The sequence below is a fragment of the Eutrema salsugineum genome, unplaced genomic scaffold (genome assembly GCF_000478725.1).
Source record: "Eutrema salsugineum unplaced genomic scaffold, Eutsalg1_0 scaffold_10, whole genome shotgun sequence".
In the NCBI taxonomy this organism is placed as follows: Eukaryota; Viridiplantae; Streptophyta; class Magnoliopsida; order Brassicales; family Brassicaceae; genus Eutrema; species Eutrema salsugineum.
The window spans coordinates 7573043-7587168 of NW_006256908.1; the positions used below are offsets into that span (position 1 = coordinate 7573043).

Here is a 14126-nt window from a genome sequence, read left to right on the forward strand (position 1 = left end):
AAGCTTTTCGCCCTCGGCGGAGCGGCTGATGCTGCCGATTTCATGAAATTACAGAGAATTTACTCACGAAGCCAATGTTGAGAGGCAGAGAGAGCAATGACATTAAAGTGAAGCTTTTTTTTTTTGTCACAAAGTGAAGCTTTTTACATTACACTTCAGAGAAACAAAATTATTCGAAAATAAAATTATTTGATCCACTAACCGATCAATATGTATGTATATAGTAAACCCTAGTAAATTTGTAATTGGTGTAAGCTTGGGATTTCATTCTTTTTGCCACTTGGTTGGGATTTACTGTGAGAGACGAACAAATGCATGTATGTATTAAACAAACCAAGAAGAATCACCATCATCGCCTACATAACAAATGCATGTATTTACATCACAACAGACCACTTGACCAAATAAATAAAACCTTTCAAATCTTACAAATGACATTCTTTTTTATAGGGATCATGTACGTGTATACTCTTTGTATACGCAGACCAAGTTTTTAACTTCACACTTCAGGCGCCGGGAAATGACAATCTCCGTGGCTTCACTGCGTTTCTAGCTCCAGGGAACGGAGCTTTGGCTGATAATGATGACACTACTCTCTTTCCCGGTGAATTTGATTTAGTCTCACCCTTGCAACAAACTGTCTTTGAGCTCTTTGGTTTCTTAGGAGTCACTGAATATCTTACTTCCCAAGGCCTAGCAGCAATCCAACGCTCTTTCCAGCTCCAACCCCAATTAGTGTTGCCCAGCTCATAACCCCCTAGCCACTGAGTCTTACCATCGGCTTTCCACTGTTCATGACAGAGGATTATTATTTCTTCACATCATGAGTAGTGGCAAAACAAGTAAAGGAAAGGTTTTTATATACCTGATGAGAGAAAGCATATGCCAAGGCTCTTTCCCGCTTGATCGTCGCTTCTTCCCTTTGATGTATCCTCTCCAATATTTCCTCTTTTGTCTCTGACCCACCATTCCATTCGACCTGCAATTGTATCACTTTTAACTTTTCTTCTACGGATGATCAAACTTAGACTGAGCAAACAGCTCAATAGAGTTTTGAGGGGAAATTTTTTTGAAGCAAGATACAACTGGAATTCCTCATTCTGTTGTATAAGGGACAATGAAAGAGTCTTACCTCAATATCGTGAAGCTTTGCCTCAAGCTTCTGTTGATTCTCTAATCGTTTATGCAACAGTCGACTTTCCGTGACCATGCAAACTCGGCGAGCCTTTATCTGCGACTGTATGTTACTCCATGAGTGAAGATACCTTAACGTTACCACCGCTTGCTTCTTCACTGAATGTTTTTCAGTTAACAACCTTGCTCTTGCAATTCCTTGTAGACGCCTTAAGATTTTTCTAGCCTGTGAGAAAAAGTTAACAAAACCAAGTACTTTGATAACTATAAAACAAAACAAGGCAAGCCACAACACGAGAGATCCCTAAAGTTTCCAGTGTAAATGTAAAATCATGCAAATATGTTTGGAGATCGCAACTCACTGCACCTTATAGGCTTTGAAAGCAGCCTGAATTCGAGTTGCAGCCCAGTCCTCGCTACGAGTGACTAGTGATGAAGAATGAGTACTTTTCTTCTTGGAAGCTTTTGATTTTGTAGCAGTAGAAAATCCCTGTCAAAAAGAAGAGCCAAGTGAACACTAATATAAACCATAATTCAGCTGCCTTCATTTGTTTCTGCAGAAATGCATTGATGATCAGTCTCACACCAACGTGAAACATACCTTCTCGCTCTTGCCACTCTTTTGTTTCCCTCTCTTTGACCCAACTATTGCCTTAAAAAAATTCCCAGAACCCATCTCAGAGTTTGTCAATAGTCTCACCAAAACAAGCTTGTATGTATGCAGATGCTCCTTTAACCCTGAGATTGGAGCAGAATATTCTGGTTAAAAGTAGCTAATTGTGAAGGTTTTATCAAAGACTATTAGCTGCATTTTTTTAGTTACTAGTACAATATAAAGAACATTAACATCATATAATCATGGCACGGACAAGATGCATCAACTATTCTTTTGACCAAGCGAACCAAATCTCGTTTAGTAAACACCAGTTCAGTTACTAAAATTGGACCTAACATATACCTCTCTAATCGTCATAAAACAAAATTCAATTTTACTCCAACTATTGTATAATGTTCTTGTACTCACTACTCATACAACCAAAATCAACTAATCAAGTAAAGAACAACCACGTATCCTTATAAGTGGAACAAACCAAAGCTATGAGAGGAAAAAAAATTTCGAAAAAGGTTGAAAATTTACTATAACCCAACACTAAAAATGAGCAAAAGATGTCAAAACAAAAAAAAATCGTGCAAGAATTAACATTAAACTGAAGAAAATGATAAACCCACAGATTAATCGGAAAAGTCAGAAGTCCCAAACCAAAAACATAAAATTGACTACATTCTCCAGATCCAATCTACAACCACTGAAACCACCAACGAACATTCCAGTTTTTCAACTAAGGAAGGAACTAAATATAAATACAAAAAAAAAAAATCTGAGTTCAAGCCGAAGTTACAGCGGCAGACCTAAAAAGAAGCTCGTGAAGAAGCTGAAAAATGGTTTTGGCGGTGACCTTGAAGAAGACGAACGAAGACGAAAACTGAAAAAGAGAGAGTAAAAAAAAAACAAACAGAACGGAGAATTGGTGACTGAATGATTAAAGGGTTTTTTTTTTCTCGGTGCCTGTAGTAAGCAAGAAGTAAAGAGACTATAAAAGGGAAATCATTACGGCGTCGTGACTCGTGGAAATATTATTAGGCTGGAATCACATTTTTATATGAGAATTGTAATAGGCGGAATCAGTGATTGTTGTTAAATCAAAATATTAAATAATTAATCACTGTCACACCAAACATTTTCTTTTAAAGTTATAGAAAAATATACAAAAATATATTTAAGATTTGTCAGGTTGGACTCTTTTTATCACGTTGTCTTACCGTCTATTTAAAGTTACCAAAAGCCAAAACCATATTTTTCTTTTTTTGAACATTGCCAAAACCCGTATTGCCACGAAGAGTTACCATTGAGTATATATATTTGGTGTAAGATGTCATACGTTCATAACACTAAATTCGGATTTTCGTGACTCGTGTATACTCGTCTAAATTTAGAAGTTGAAAACCAGTGAAATATTAATTACCGGATATAAACGTGGAGACTTTGAACACTTAACCACTTTCGTTTAAGGTGTCTTTTTCCATTAAATGATCTAATGCTGTATCATTTTAACAATCAACTATGACGGCTTAAACGTCTGAGTAAGTTTACATTGCATAATATACTAGTAATTACTAAATCACATAATTTGTACTTTGTATTTTTTCAATTTCAACTGTTTTTTTTTTATACGTGAATAATAGACTGTAATTAATTTTGCTATTTTCATTATACTTTTCAATTTAGTTTTGTGACATATTTGGATACTTAGATGTACATATGGGGATCAAGAGATTCATGGCACAGCTTTTGAGGCAAAAGATCTTAATATTAAAGAGACAGACGAACCTGAAAAAACGGTATCATCCCAAAATGAAGCATTCTGATTGGTTAAAAATTATAATTTTCGAATTAAAAAAAAAACCTAAAATCAAAAAAACGATATTATAATATTCTGATAAACCCTTTTCTGGTGAACCTCTTAGGAGTTTTATATAGAATCGATACAAGAAGCTCCGAACCGAAGGTGATACGACTCGTTTGTCCGGATACAAATGTTCTTTCCAACCATCGAACTAAAAGGCTAAAATTAGTATATATTATACTATTTGGTATTTTGTCGAAGTTGTTGATCTGATTACCAGCAAAATGATTAACGAAAAAGCAATACTTAGCAGACTCATTTGACTTGGGCTGAGAGGGGTCCGAAGTTTCCAAAATCAATTGATTGCAAATTTGCAACTACCATATATACACTTATTTTTGATACATCTACAACAGACAGGAAACAAAATTAATTAAATGAGTCTTTTAAAAAGAAAATTATGGAAATGTCCCAATAATCAAGATAAAATTTATGTGGATACTCTGCAGCTCACAGCCACTACATGATCTGTGTGGTTTGTACCTAATTCTAATGAATGTTGTTCGAATTCTAAATAAAATAATCAGACAGTGAATGGGAAAGGTAGATTGAGAATTAGGTCATTGTGGTCAACTGGTCATATGGTTGTTGATACAGGTTTTTATACTCGGCCCATACCAGCCCGTTTGGACAGAGTTGAAGATTTTTTTTTTGGGATCGTTGATGATTTTTTTCAATTTTTTGAAATTGGTTATGATTTTCTAAAGTAAACAAAAAGAGAAACATCTTTTGACTTCATTTTTATTTAAGGTAAAGTGTTGTTTTATTTACAAAATTTATTGGTTTGGTTTATGTATTGTTTAAAACTTGAACCCTAACTTGTTAAACACTAAATCATAAACCTCCAAACTTCGATGATATCTAATATTTTCTAGGTTACTTTAGCAAATCCTTTAAGGCTTTAACATAAAAAAAATTCACAGCTCTTTACATAGATATCAAATGCATTTCACCCTTACATTTTACATTTTTTATTACATTTTTTTAAAGATGAAAATCCAAGAGTCACTCACAGGTTGTAAGAAATTTATATTCTCTGTATACACTCGTATAACATTGCGACCCCTGCAGCTATTATTGATTTTCTTTAATCCTTATGTCTTTTCAGACATATAAATAGTTAATCCAAATCCAATGAACATGACTTCTCGTACGTATCCTTATCCATTTAGCTTTTTTTTTTATCTACAACTTCTGAGTTTTATCATTTATTCTATATACAAAAAAATCACAGATTCTCACAAGCAGCAAATAAAAGTAATGAACTAATCCCATTTGCGGTGTACCAATTCAAATCAACCATATTCTTTAATTCAACTGATAATAAGATAATGTTATCAAGTTCATTAGTGGTGATCTATTTAATTTCAACTCTTAATCCAAATATATTCAAAGAGAATGTCAACTCTCACTGATCTATATATATATATATAAAGGGTATATATATGCTATTGTTCTTGTAGCATTATCAACTTTTGAGAACCATTTTTTGTGTATTTTATAGACCAAAGAGATGAGTTTCAACGACCCTTCGTTAAACTCAATCATCCTTTGGTTCGCCGCCGTAACGTCTCTTTTAACAATCTCCGTTATATTCATCCTTCTCGTAATCTGTTTGCTCAAACGCCGTAGGCTTGTTGATGTATCACCGGAGGCCGATGACGACCACCACCACCACAGAAGAGAGCCACCGTGCCAAGGGCTTAGCGCTTCCGTGATTGCCGCTTTTCCGACCTTTTCTTACAAAACGGATAACAACGATCCCGAGAGCAACGATCAGGAGATAGAGTGTCCGGTTTGCTTAGGGTTAATCCCCAAGAATGTTGTGATTAAGGTTTTACCAAATTGTATGCACATGTTTGATGAAGAATGTATACGTAGGTGGCTTGAATCGCACACAACTTGTCCTGTGTGTCGTGGAATTGCTGAGCCGAAGCCGAAGGCTAGCACTGGCGATGACGTCTTAAAAAGTATAGTATAGCTGATTTATGTCAATTTATATGTTTTTTTTTTCTGGTTGATCTGAAATGTACAAATGATATAACTTAACATGCGCAGCTTTTGGTCATACTCCTTGAGAAGTTAATTTAATTTTAGATCGAGAAGTTAATTACGGCTAATTGTTACGTTCGGTATATATAATAATACTGCTATCTCAGATGGAAGACTAGACCACGTTAGTTTTTTTTTTCTTTGTGGGTTTTATGGTTATTATACCAAAAGCCAAAAAGAATGTTTCTTTACATAGTATTTTCATTTATTATGTCAACTTTGAGAAGGATGAACAGTGTTAATTTTAAAACACACCAGTTCTCTTCTCAAACTTATATATGGTCACTTTTGAGTTTTGATTATCGATCAAGCTTGTTATTATTAAACAGTGTCCGTTTGGTCTTTAATTTATATACTTTATCCATAATCCATCAATATCATCTATATACTCTACCTGGAAAAGTACAATGATGTTCACCTTATACTTATAGTATTGCATATAGTCAAATCTTTCAAAAATCTATGCAACTAAACATTATTGTTTATCCTAAGTGACTACTCTCTTGGGAAGTTTATCTCTTTAAAGTCAATACAAAAGCATATACTCCTTGTAAATCAGAAGGACTCAAGTAGTAGAAGAATTAATTAATGAAGTCCTCCGTTCTATACGGTTTGGAGCTTTGAGATCCAAACTTGAAGCAACAATAGGAAACTGGAAGCATATCAACTCTCACACATGTATCAGGCATGTGGGCTTGTCTTGTACTGTAGGTTTTTGTATAGAAAAGAGAGAAAGGTGAACAAGTGTCATTTGGAATTTGTATATGTCGATGAGAATGAGTGATTGAGTGGAACTCAATAATCTTTCAGAAAATTAGATGAATATGAAAATGCTATGTACATTTTAAAAGGAATTTTGGCTTTGGTTTTGCATCAAATCAGACATCAGTTCAGATTTTTTTTTTTTTTACTGAATACATCAAACTTTGTTACAAGATTAAAAGAATTTACAAAAGAAGTTTTTTTAAGGGTTTTGTTTCCTAACAACAAGACGCTTTAAATGTTTATAGGAGATGTTTAATGTATTATCTATTATGTATATATAACCATCAAAGACCGACAATCTATGTTCCAATATATACATTAGAAAATAGTAATTTTGTATGTAAACCAGTGTTCTAAAAGTTGGTTTAGATAGCCGTCTAGACACCGTCTAGGCGTTAGGCATTGACAAACCGCCCGCCTAAGCATTAGGCGTTCAGTGACAGTTATTTTTTAAGTATTTTATATATAATATTTATAAATTTTTGTTTGTTTTTTATGTATAATTTAAATTTTGAATATATATTTAAGATATATAATATGTAAACTTTATTATTTATAAACAAACTATGTAATTTTATATATTGCTCTCTATAAAATATATAATAAATTTATTTATTTGTAAACGTCTAAAACGCTTAAAATTGCCTAGATTCCGACTAAGTGTTTTAAGCACTAGACGTTGTATCATCGTCCGCCTAGCGCCTAGTGCTTTCTTAAACACACTGATGTAAGCATGCAAGAATATGTTTGAATTTAATTATTTTATCCCAGCTGTTTAGATCATAAAAAACCGAAGAATTTAATTTTTTTTTTATAAACGCCAAATGATTTTAGATTCATCATAAGGTTGTAATAATGTTTGACATATTATGGGGCGAATTCATAAATATGGATCTGCTGATGCTGCAGATCTAGCCATCGCAACAAAATCATACATTTTTATGTGATCATTTCCCTCCCAATTACCATTCTTGATCTTCCAACGTGCGAGACAACACCTAAATTACAGATGATTTGCTACTCAATTGATTTAGATTTCAGGATTATCAAACTCAAATCTTTTATGTAGCACAGCGTTCGTAAGCTGTCTATCAAAACATAGGGAGAACAGTGCATGTAATGTCCCGTATATAATATTTTTTTTTGTCCCGTATATAATATTATAGTCGAATCGAATCAAAAAATCAATGTCAATACAATATACTATAATTAAGTTATAGATTCTGTAAATATCGAGCACGTGATTTAGGTTGAATCGTAGGGTCTTGGCCATTTACAAGTAGGAGGTCAATTATAAATAATTTGATACAGATGATGCAAAGGATATGCATGATGCGTCATTATATTGTGATGTTAACCTAATTAGATACAACTGAAAATGTGAAAATTACACATAAAATTAATAGTCCCTATTTTTTTCTGACCGGTGATTTTGTATGGGACCATATGCCATAATGAGTATCTCATTTACAAAATAGAAAAAACTAGCATTTAAAACCATACAAAGAAAAAAATTATAACAAAAGAAAAACTTTTTATGAGAAAACGTGTTGCATAATGCATATAGGTTGTTCGGAAAAAAAATTCCCCAATAAATAAACTTATTAATGGTTATATAACTTATAAGCACTCTAACACACTCTTAACAGAAATAAAGAGTATAGGACAAGTGGGGTTTTTAGTTTTGTGCTGCTTTTGTTTATGGGGACCATATAAGTTTTAATTTCCATAATAATGAATATTCCCCAAATTTTCCGATTAATCATTAACGTTCTCTGATTCTCGCCAGCTTCTTGAATTAGAAAAATCTTTTTCTACTTATAAAATTTTGATACCAGTCCTTACTCTTAATATAAATTAACAAAACAAAATATATAAGCCTAAAGGCCTATTGAATTGAGAAATAAAGATTTCAATTTGTGAAATTTTATTAACTATAAGGGTTATCAAGTAAATTTTGCACTTTTCCATGAAAGCGGAACATAAAAAATGATTATAAACTAAACAATATTATAAAATTTTGTAGGTGGAAGAGAATCACAATATTTTTTTCCGAGAGAAAATCACGGAAACCGATGTAGATTCTCTATCTCCAGGTGGTTCATTCGAAAGAAGAGAGAGATCTGTTAAGAGAGCTAAAAACATGGAACCTTTGAATTTTCTTTAAATTCTCACGATTTTTCTCACTTACGCAAGAAGAGCCGATTTCATCTCAGATTTACTTTCCCTTCAATCTCTCTCCCATTTGAACCCAAATTTTATCTCTTTCTCCTGAAAAAAAAGACAGAGGAAATCTCAAACAAGCCGGAGGGAAAATGTGTAGTAACACAAGCAGTGGAAGCTATGGAGGAGGAGAGTTACAAGATGATTGCTACTTTGGTTCTTGTCCGAAAAAACAGAAGAAAGATAAAGTCCGACGAAGAGGACCAGGTGTCGCTGAACTAGAGAAGATCCGTCTACAAGAAGAGAACAAATCTTCTTCTCTTCCAATTCCACATTCTTCTTCTTCTTCTTCTCTGTCAATACCAATCATTGATCACACTCTCTTTGCTCCTCCTCCGCCGGCAAGTTCCTTTTACACCACTAACCCTGTTTTCCGGCCACCGGGGACGGCGAGTGTTAACGGCGGCTGTGATTTGGTGATGATGCCTCCAAACTTTGCTTCGCCGATGTCTTCTTATTTCGCCAACGGATCTTTCCCTAAGGATCTCATTCCTCCGGCGCCGGTTTTTCAGAGGAAGCAGCATCATCAGACGGTAAAACAGAGAGAAAAAGAGTAAATGATTAATCTTTTTTTTTTTAAAAGTAATTATGTAATGACACACAAAAATCTTTTGATTTCATGATTCTGCAGATGCATCTCCCAAATCCATCTCCAGGAGCAGGAGGATTTTACCAGTTCATAGAGCCCCCTTCAAACCAAAGATCTTGCGTCGATAATGTCTATAAGTTTCTCGAGGAAGAAAAAAGGGTAGGCTTTGTTTTTGATTATTTCCACTAGGTTAGACACAAACTCGTATACGTTTTCTAAAGTTTGTTTTTTTTTTCTTCTTCAAAATTTTCCATAGATGGTCAGTACCAAGAGGCCATGGCCTTTTCTCACATACACCACGAAAGCTAGCGTTGGACCAGCCATAACAATCTCAAGGTTTCCCTCTTTTTTTCTTTTCTTTTGGCTTCACTCATTTTCTTGATGTACCAAAACCTAATCTTGATGTGTTACTTTGAAACTGTTAAGGGATTCTAAACAAAACCGGTCGCTGGATATGAGATTGAAAAGTCCGGTTCAAGATTTCGGTACAACAATTTGCAACCCCATCGCCATTGATTCACCTACCTCCATTCGACGTGATTACCCTAGGTTTATCCCGCTTAGCGTACAGGTAAATCAGATATCTTCCTATTATCAAGTCTTTTGCTATATATGCCATAATTCGATGAAGTTAATTAATGCTTACTCTGTTTCATAATGTCATCTTGGTTTTAGTATGAACAACAACAACAACAAAAAGACTTTGATGAGAAAATGCAATGGAGAAGTAAGAAGCCTTTCTATAGCTTCATACCATCTGATGATCGGAGCAATGGTGACCGACAACAAGGAGCCTGTGATCGATATGAATCAGCAGGTGATCATGGAATCGATCTCAGCCTTAAGTTATAGAAAATTTTAGCAAGAAAAAGATCACTAGATTATCTCTGTCTTAGGTAACTTTGGATATATATTAATTTTACTTTCCCGCAACTCAGTTTAGTTTGTGCTTTATCGATCTGCTGAAGAAGAATCAAGAGTGACTAGAAGAAAGTTTGTTTGTAGAACTGAAAAGTCTTGGCATAAAATTTGAGTTCAGTGTTGCTAACAGTAGTATGGGGAGTGATAATGAAACAGAACAAGAAAAAACACTACTGATTTACACTAGAGAAACAGAGTAGATTAAACCTATGGCTTCTTAAAATCTTGGTTTATAGGTGAAAACCTCTGCTACTGATGTGAAGGAATGTAAACTTAATCATAGTTCATTTGCATGAAGACTAGCATCAACATATGAAACAGACAGAGTTTAATGAAAACAACATTGGCCTTTATTAAGCTCTGATGTACAACATGAAAATAGAAAAAAAGGACTTTAAAATTGATAAACTCTCAGTCTGATCAAAAAGCTAAAAAGATGAAAGCTTTAGCTTTGGCCTCGAAGATGAAAATGGAGATAAATAAGGACTAGAGAAAAGATATACATAGCAAAGGCCATTACACAGATCCAGAAAGGATAAGTCGATCTCAAATAAGCAGGTAAGCCTATTGCAAGACCAACAACCACAACAAGAAGAGCTTCTGTTGAGTAATCCCATTTCAGTCCTCTCGTGTATACAATCGCCAAAATGATCGACATTCCCATGAGATTGTTCATTGTAACATCCCTGTAGATCTGCAGAAACCAAAAATTAAAAAAAGCTCTCAACATTTAAGCTTCTCATCAATGTAATATAGCAAAAAGAAGCGTGGCAAAGCCAAAACTAACTAACCTCTGAGAATTTCTCGGATGCGATTCTTGCTTTGTCTTTCTTTCGACAGAAATGTGCAGATAGAGTGTTCTTTAAGTTTCTAACCAAAGGGATCACTGCGAATACGGAGTAGAAAGAAGGAACTCCAGCAGAAACCGATAAGAGTCCAATGTTTATCATAAATGGTTTAGCAAGAAACAGGACGATAAGCATCCCACCAACGACTTTAATCACAGCTCTTAACGTTCTCATGGAGAGTAGTTTAGCAACAAGAGTTTGCTTTGGCATTTCCAGCTTTAAAACTCCAGCTTCCTCCCCCTGCGACTGATTCTTGACATGCACGGAATCGGATGCTGTTCTGTATATGTATGTGTTGTTGTGTCTTGGAGTTTCTTGGCTATCGAATTTGTATTGATTCAGTAATTTCATAACCCCTTCTTCGAATTCGTTCTCGTCTAATTCGCCATCTTTGTCTTTGTCGAAATCTGCAAGTAAAGTGTTTGCAAACTCATTGATGTCACATTTCATTCTTCCAAAAACTCCAAACTCTACGGTTAAGTCTTTAAGCTCCGAGATTTGAATCTTCCCATCTTTGTTCCTATCGATTCTATCGAACAAACTACAAAAAAAAAAAGCAATAAACTTGCAATGTAAGATAAAAAAAAAACAGAGCAAAATGATATTGTTTCTTGACAAGAACAGAACAGAACAGAATAGAACCTTTTCAAGCTCTCTTTGCTCAGTTGTCCATCTCTTATAAGGCTTCGAGGCGAAAAGCTCTGCAAATGCTTATGAACTTCCGACATGAGCTCAAACTTGGCGTGATCTAAGCTCTTCTTTTGGTCTGCCGTATCAAAATACTGCGAGTTTCCACAAAAACAAGATTCATCGGTAAAGCAACAAAGCAAAACAGTTTTAATTAAGAATATAACTTTACTTTAAGAGAGCTCATACCGAGTATACAAAGTAGATTAAGGTTGATGAACAGGAGACTATGAGTGTGATCAACATAATTGTGTCACTCCAAGATTGTACATCAAATAAATCAGGCAATGTAACCATGAGAAACGGAGCTAGAGTCAGGAGCATAATTCCTGCAGCTTTCTTGTTCTTAGGATCTGCATCTACGCTTGCTTCTGCAGAGAGATAAACCACGATATTCAGAACAAACTTCACACAAAAGACAAGAGAAGGAATCTGCAGTATTCTTAAACATACCAACAACACTTTTAAGTATCTTCATCCTGTAAAATCCCCTTCTTGGACTCTTCGTATCCTATACATATAAATTTACAGATTATATTCATTGATATAAAATTTGGTTATTAATCTTACAGTAACAGATTGGAACAAAAGAATCTGATCTTACAGAGGTTGTTCTTTGGACAGCTCCTCTTCGGATTGACTGGTCTGAATTAGGACCAGTCAAGCCAAAGACAACACAAGCTCCCCATTGCATTGTCAGAGCAAAAACTGTGTGTCCTACAGTAACTCCAATATTGTTACTCACAATCAAGAGAGCACCATCGTGGGTCGCTGATAGTCCGGGCGCTAAGATTCAAAATCAAAAAGTATGTTTAGAGGTTTCTGACTTAAAACGAATTGGTAATAAATAAAGTAATCAATATATAATTAATACTATAAAAGTTTTAAGATGGTTTCTTAGTGGAAACCAAAGAAAGAGAGGAGCCTTACACAGCATAAGGGCAAATCTTGGGAACATTGTAAGAAGAGGGAAGACAATACCGCCATAGAAACCGACCTCGAAGATTACAAAGAGTTTTGATCTTCCTTCAGACAAGAAATAGTCACCGATGATCAAGAGACACCCAAAGGAGAAAACTTGGAAGACATAACCTCCAATATTGTCTGCGCATGGAAGAAACCCGTAGACATGAAGGCAAGCTGCCTTGGAGACGTTCTTTGGAGGATCGAGAGTGAGAAACTCGTAATCTGAGGCACCATGGATGCCATCAGAGATCAAGATCGACGTATTCCGAGGGATAGGACTCAGGAAACGAGAGCTCACACCAGAGATGATCAAAGATACAGAGAGAAAGAAGAAGAGCAGAGTAAATGGGCAATGTGGATTGATGGGTCTCCTCTTAAATGAGAATGTTTGCATAGGAGCTGCAAACATTCTCATTTTTTATGAAAACGAAAGATGACTAAAAGAGTTAGTGGAAGTTTTCTACTCTTTTTTGTTTTTCTTTGACCAAATGAAGTTTTCTACTTTGGGTTTTATTAAGCGACTGAGGTTGAAGAGAAGAAAAGAGAAGAAAAGAGAAGAAAAGAGAAGTGAACAACGAGATCAAATAAATGGCAGCTACTCTTACTAAAGTTTTGTTGCTTATATATATACTTGAGATCGGCAAACAGCCAAACACGATTTTAATATTTCATATCGCGGCGACTTGATAAATTATTGTTTCTATAGAATAAAGGTAATAAATACATATACAATATTTGTGAAATTTCGACATTTCATTTTGGTAAAAACCAAAAAAAAATCGACATTTCATTATTTTATTATTAAGTTATAATAGAAAAAATATCAATTATAATAGAAAAAAAGTAAAAAACCTCTTAAAGAACATATATTGAATATTGATTGGTTAAATAAAACATTAAATAGTGTTTAGTTGCAAGCTCACATTTCTTCATGCACGTGGTTCATCTTTCCCATGCACCAATGGCCAAGAGCACGTGAGTTTGAGTCTTTTTCTTTATTTTGTTCTTGAGTTTGAATCTTCAAGATTCCTCTACTCGCTTCAACAAAAAAGCATCCAAGGAGTTGTCTTCATAATTCTTTATTATTTTTATTGAGAAGGTATTAGTATTTATTTCTTCTGGTCTTATGACATCTTTTCTTATCACAAGACTTTCATCAACATATTTTTTTTTTTGGTATGAGATCATCAAAATTATCCTCATCAAGATATTTGATTTACTGTTTTAACAATAAATTGTGCAATTTCTGACATTATCGAGTATCCTTTTTAAGTATCTTATCTTACCACTCGCCAAGTCTGGCTGGTGAGTTATTGTAAATACGGACAAGATTTACGTGGATCATGAACAGTGTACATACATGTTGATATGTGAATATCGACAAGGGACATAACAGTACTTTTAAATCGGAAGCTCGGTTTTTATTAAATCAAATCAGATAAATACAACTGAGTTCGGTTATTCAGGTAAGTAATA

At 34.5% G+C, this 14126-nt stretch overlaps 5 protein-coding genes across 11 annotated transcripts in view; 2 read left to right on the top strand and 3 right to left on the bottom strand.

The window, feature by feature from the left end:
• LOC18026578 (nudix hydrolase 22, chloroplastic) overlaps positions 1 to 110 on the bottom strand; it is a 6347-nt gene extending 6237 nt beyond the window's left edge. For all 7 annotated transcript variants that reach the window (XM_024160973.1, XM_024160972.1, XM_024160971.1 and 4 more), the window contains exon 1: positions 1 to 110. This exon is cut by the window's left edge and continues 260 nt beyond it. In XM_024160973.1, coding sequence (XP_024016741.1) covers positions 1 to 44 — 44 coding nt within the window. In that variant the 5' untranslated portion in view covers positions 45 to 110.
• A 177-nt stretch (positions 111 to 287) lies between these two features.
• LOC18026579 (protein IQ-DOMAIN 1) lies at positions 288 to 2748 on the bottom strand. The gene is made up of 6 exons (XM_006410481.2): positions 2545 to 2748; positions 1736 to 1872; positions 1502 to 1624; positions 1133 to 1360; positions 866 to 979; positions 288 to 788 (listed from the first exon to the last, which is right to left on the bottom strand). The coding sequence occupies exons 2-6, from the start codon at positions 1808 to 1810 to the stop codon at positions 507 to 509; spliced, it is 822 nt and encodes a 273-aa protein (XP_006410544.1). The 5' UTR covers positions 1811 to 1872; positions 2545 to 2748; the 3' UTR covers positions 288 to 506.
• A 2316-nt stretch (positions 2749 to 5064) lies between these two features.
• On the top strand, positions 5065 to 5593 carry LOC18026580 (E3 ubiquitin-protein ligase ATL15). Its single transcript, XM_006410482.2, has one exon. It carries the CDS (start codon positions 5113 to 5115, stop codon positions 5578 to 5580), a length of 468 nt encoding a protein of 155 aa, XP_006410545.1. The 5' UTR covers positions 5065 to 5112; the 3' UTR covers positions 5581 to 5593.
• Positions 5594 to 8450: 2857 nt separating this feature from the next.
• Positions 8451 to 10206, top strand: LOC18026581 (protein SPEAR2). Its single transcript, XM_006410483.2, has 5 exons — positions 8451 to 9172; positions 9271 to 9387; positions 9485 to 9564; positions 9655 to 9799; positions 9904 to 10206. Exons 1-5 carry the CDS (start codon positions 8732 to 8734, stop codon positions 10078 to 10080), a joined length of 960 nt encoding a protein of 319 aa, XP_006410546.1. The 5' UTR covers positions 8451 to 8731; the 3' UTR covers positions 10081 to 10206.
• Positions 10207 to 10594: 388 nt separating this feature from the next.
• Positions 10595 to 13044, bottom strand: LOC18026582 (sodium/calcium exchanger NCL). The gene is made up of 7 exons (XM_006410484.1): positions 12615 to 13044; positions 12289 to 12470; positions 12138 to 12195; positions 11874 to 12055; positions 11640 to 11779; positions 10941 to 11538; positions 10595 to 10843 (listed from the first exon to the last, which is right to left on the bottom strand). The coding sequence occupies exons 1-7, from the start codon at positions 13042 to 13044 to the stop codon at positions 10595 to 10597; spliced, it is 1839 nt and encodes a 612-aa protein (XP_006410547.1).
• Positions 13045 to 14126: the final 1082 nt, after the last annotated feature.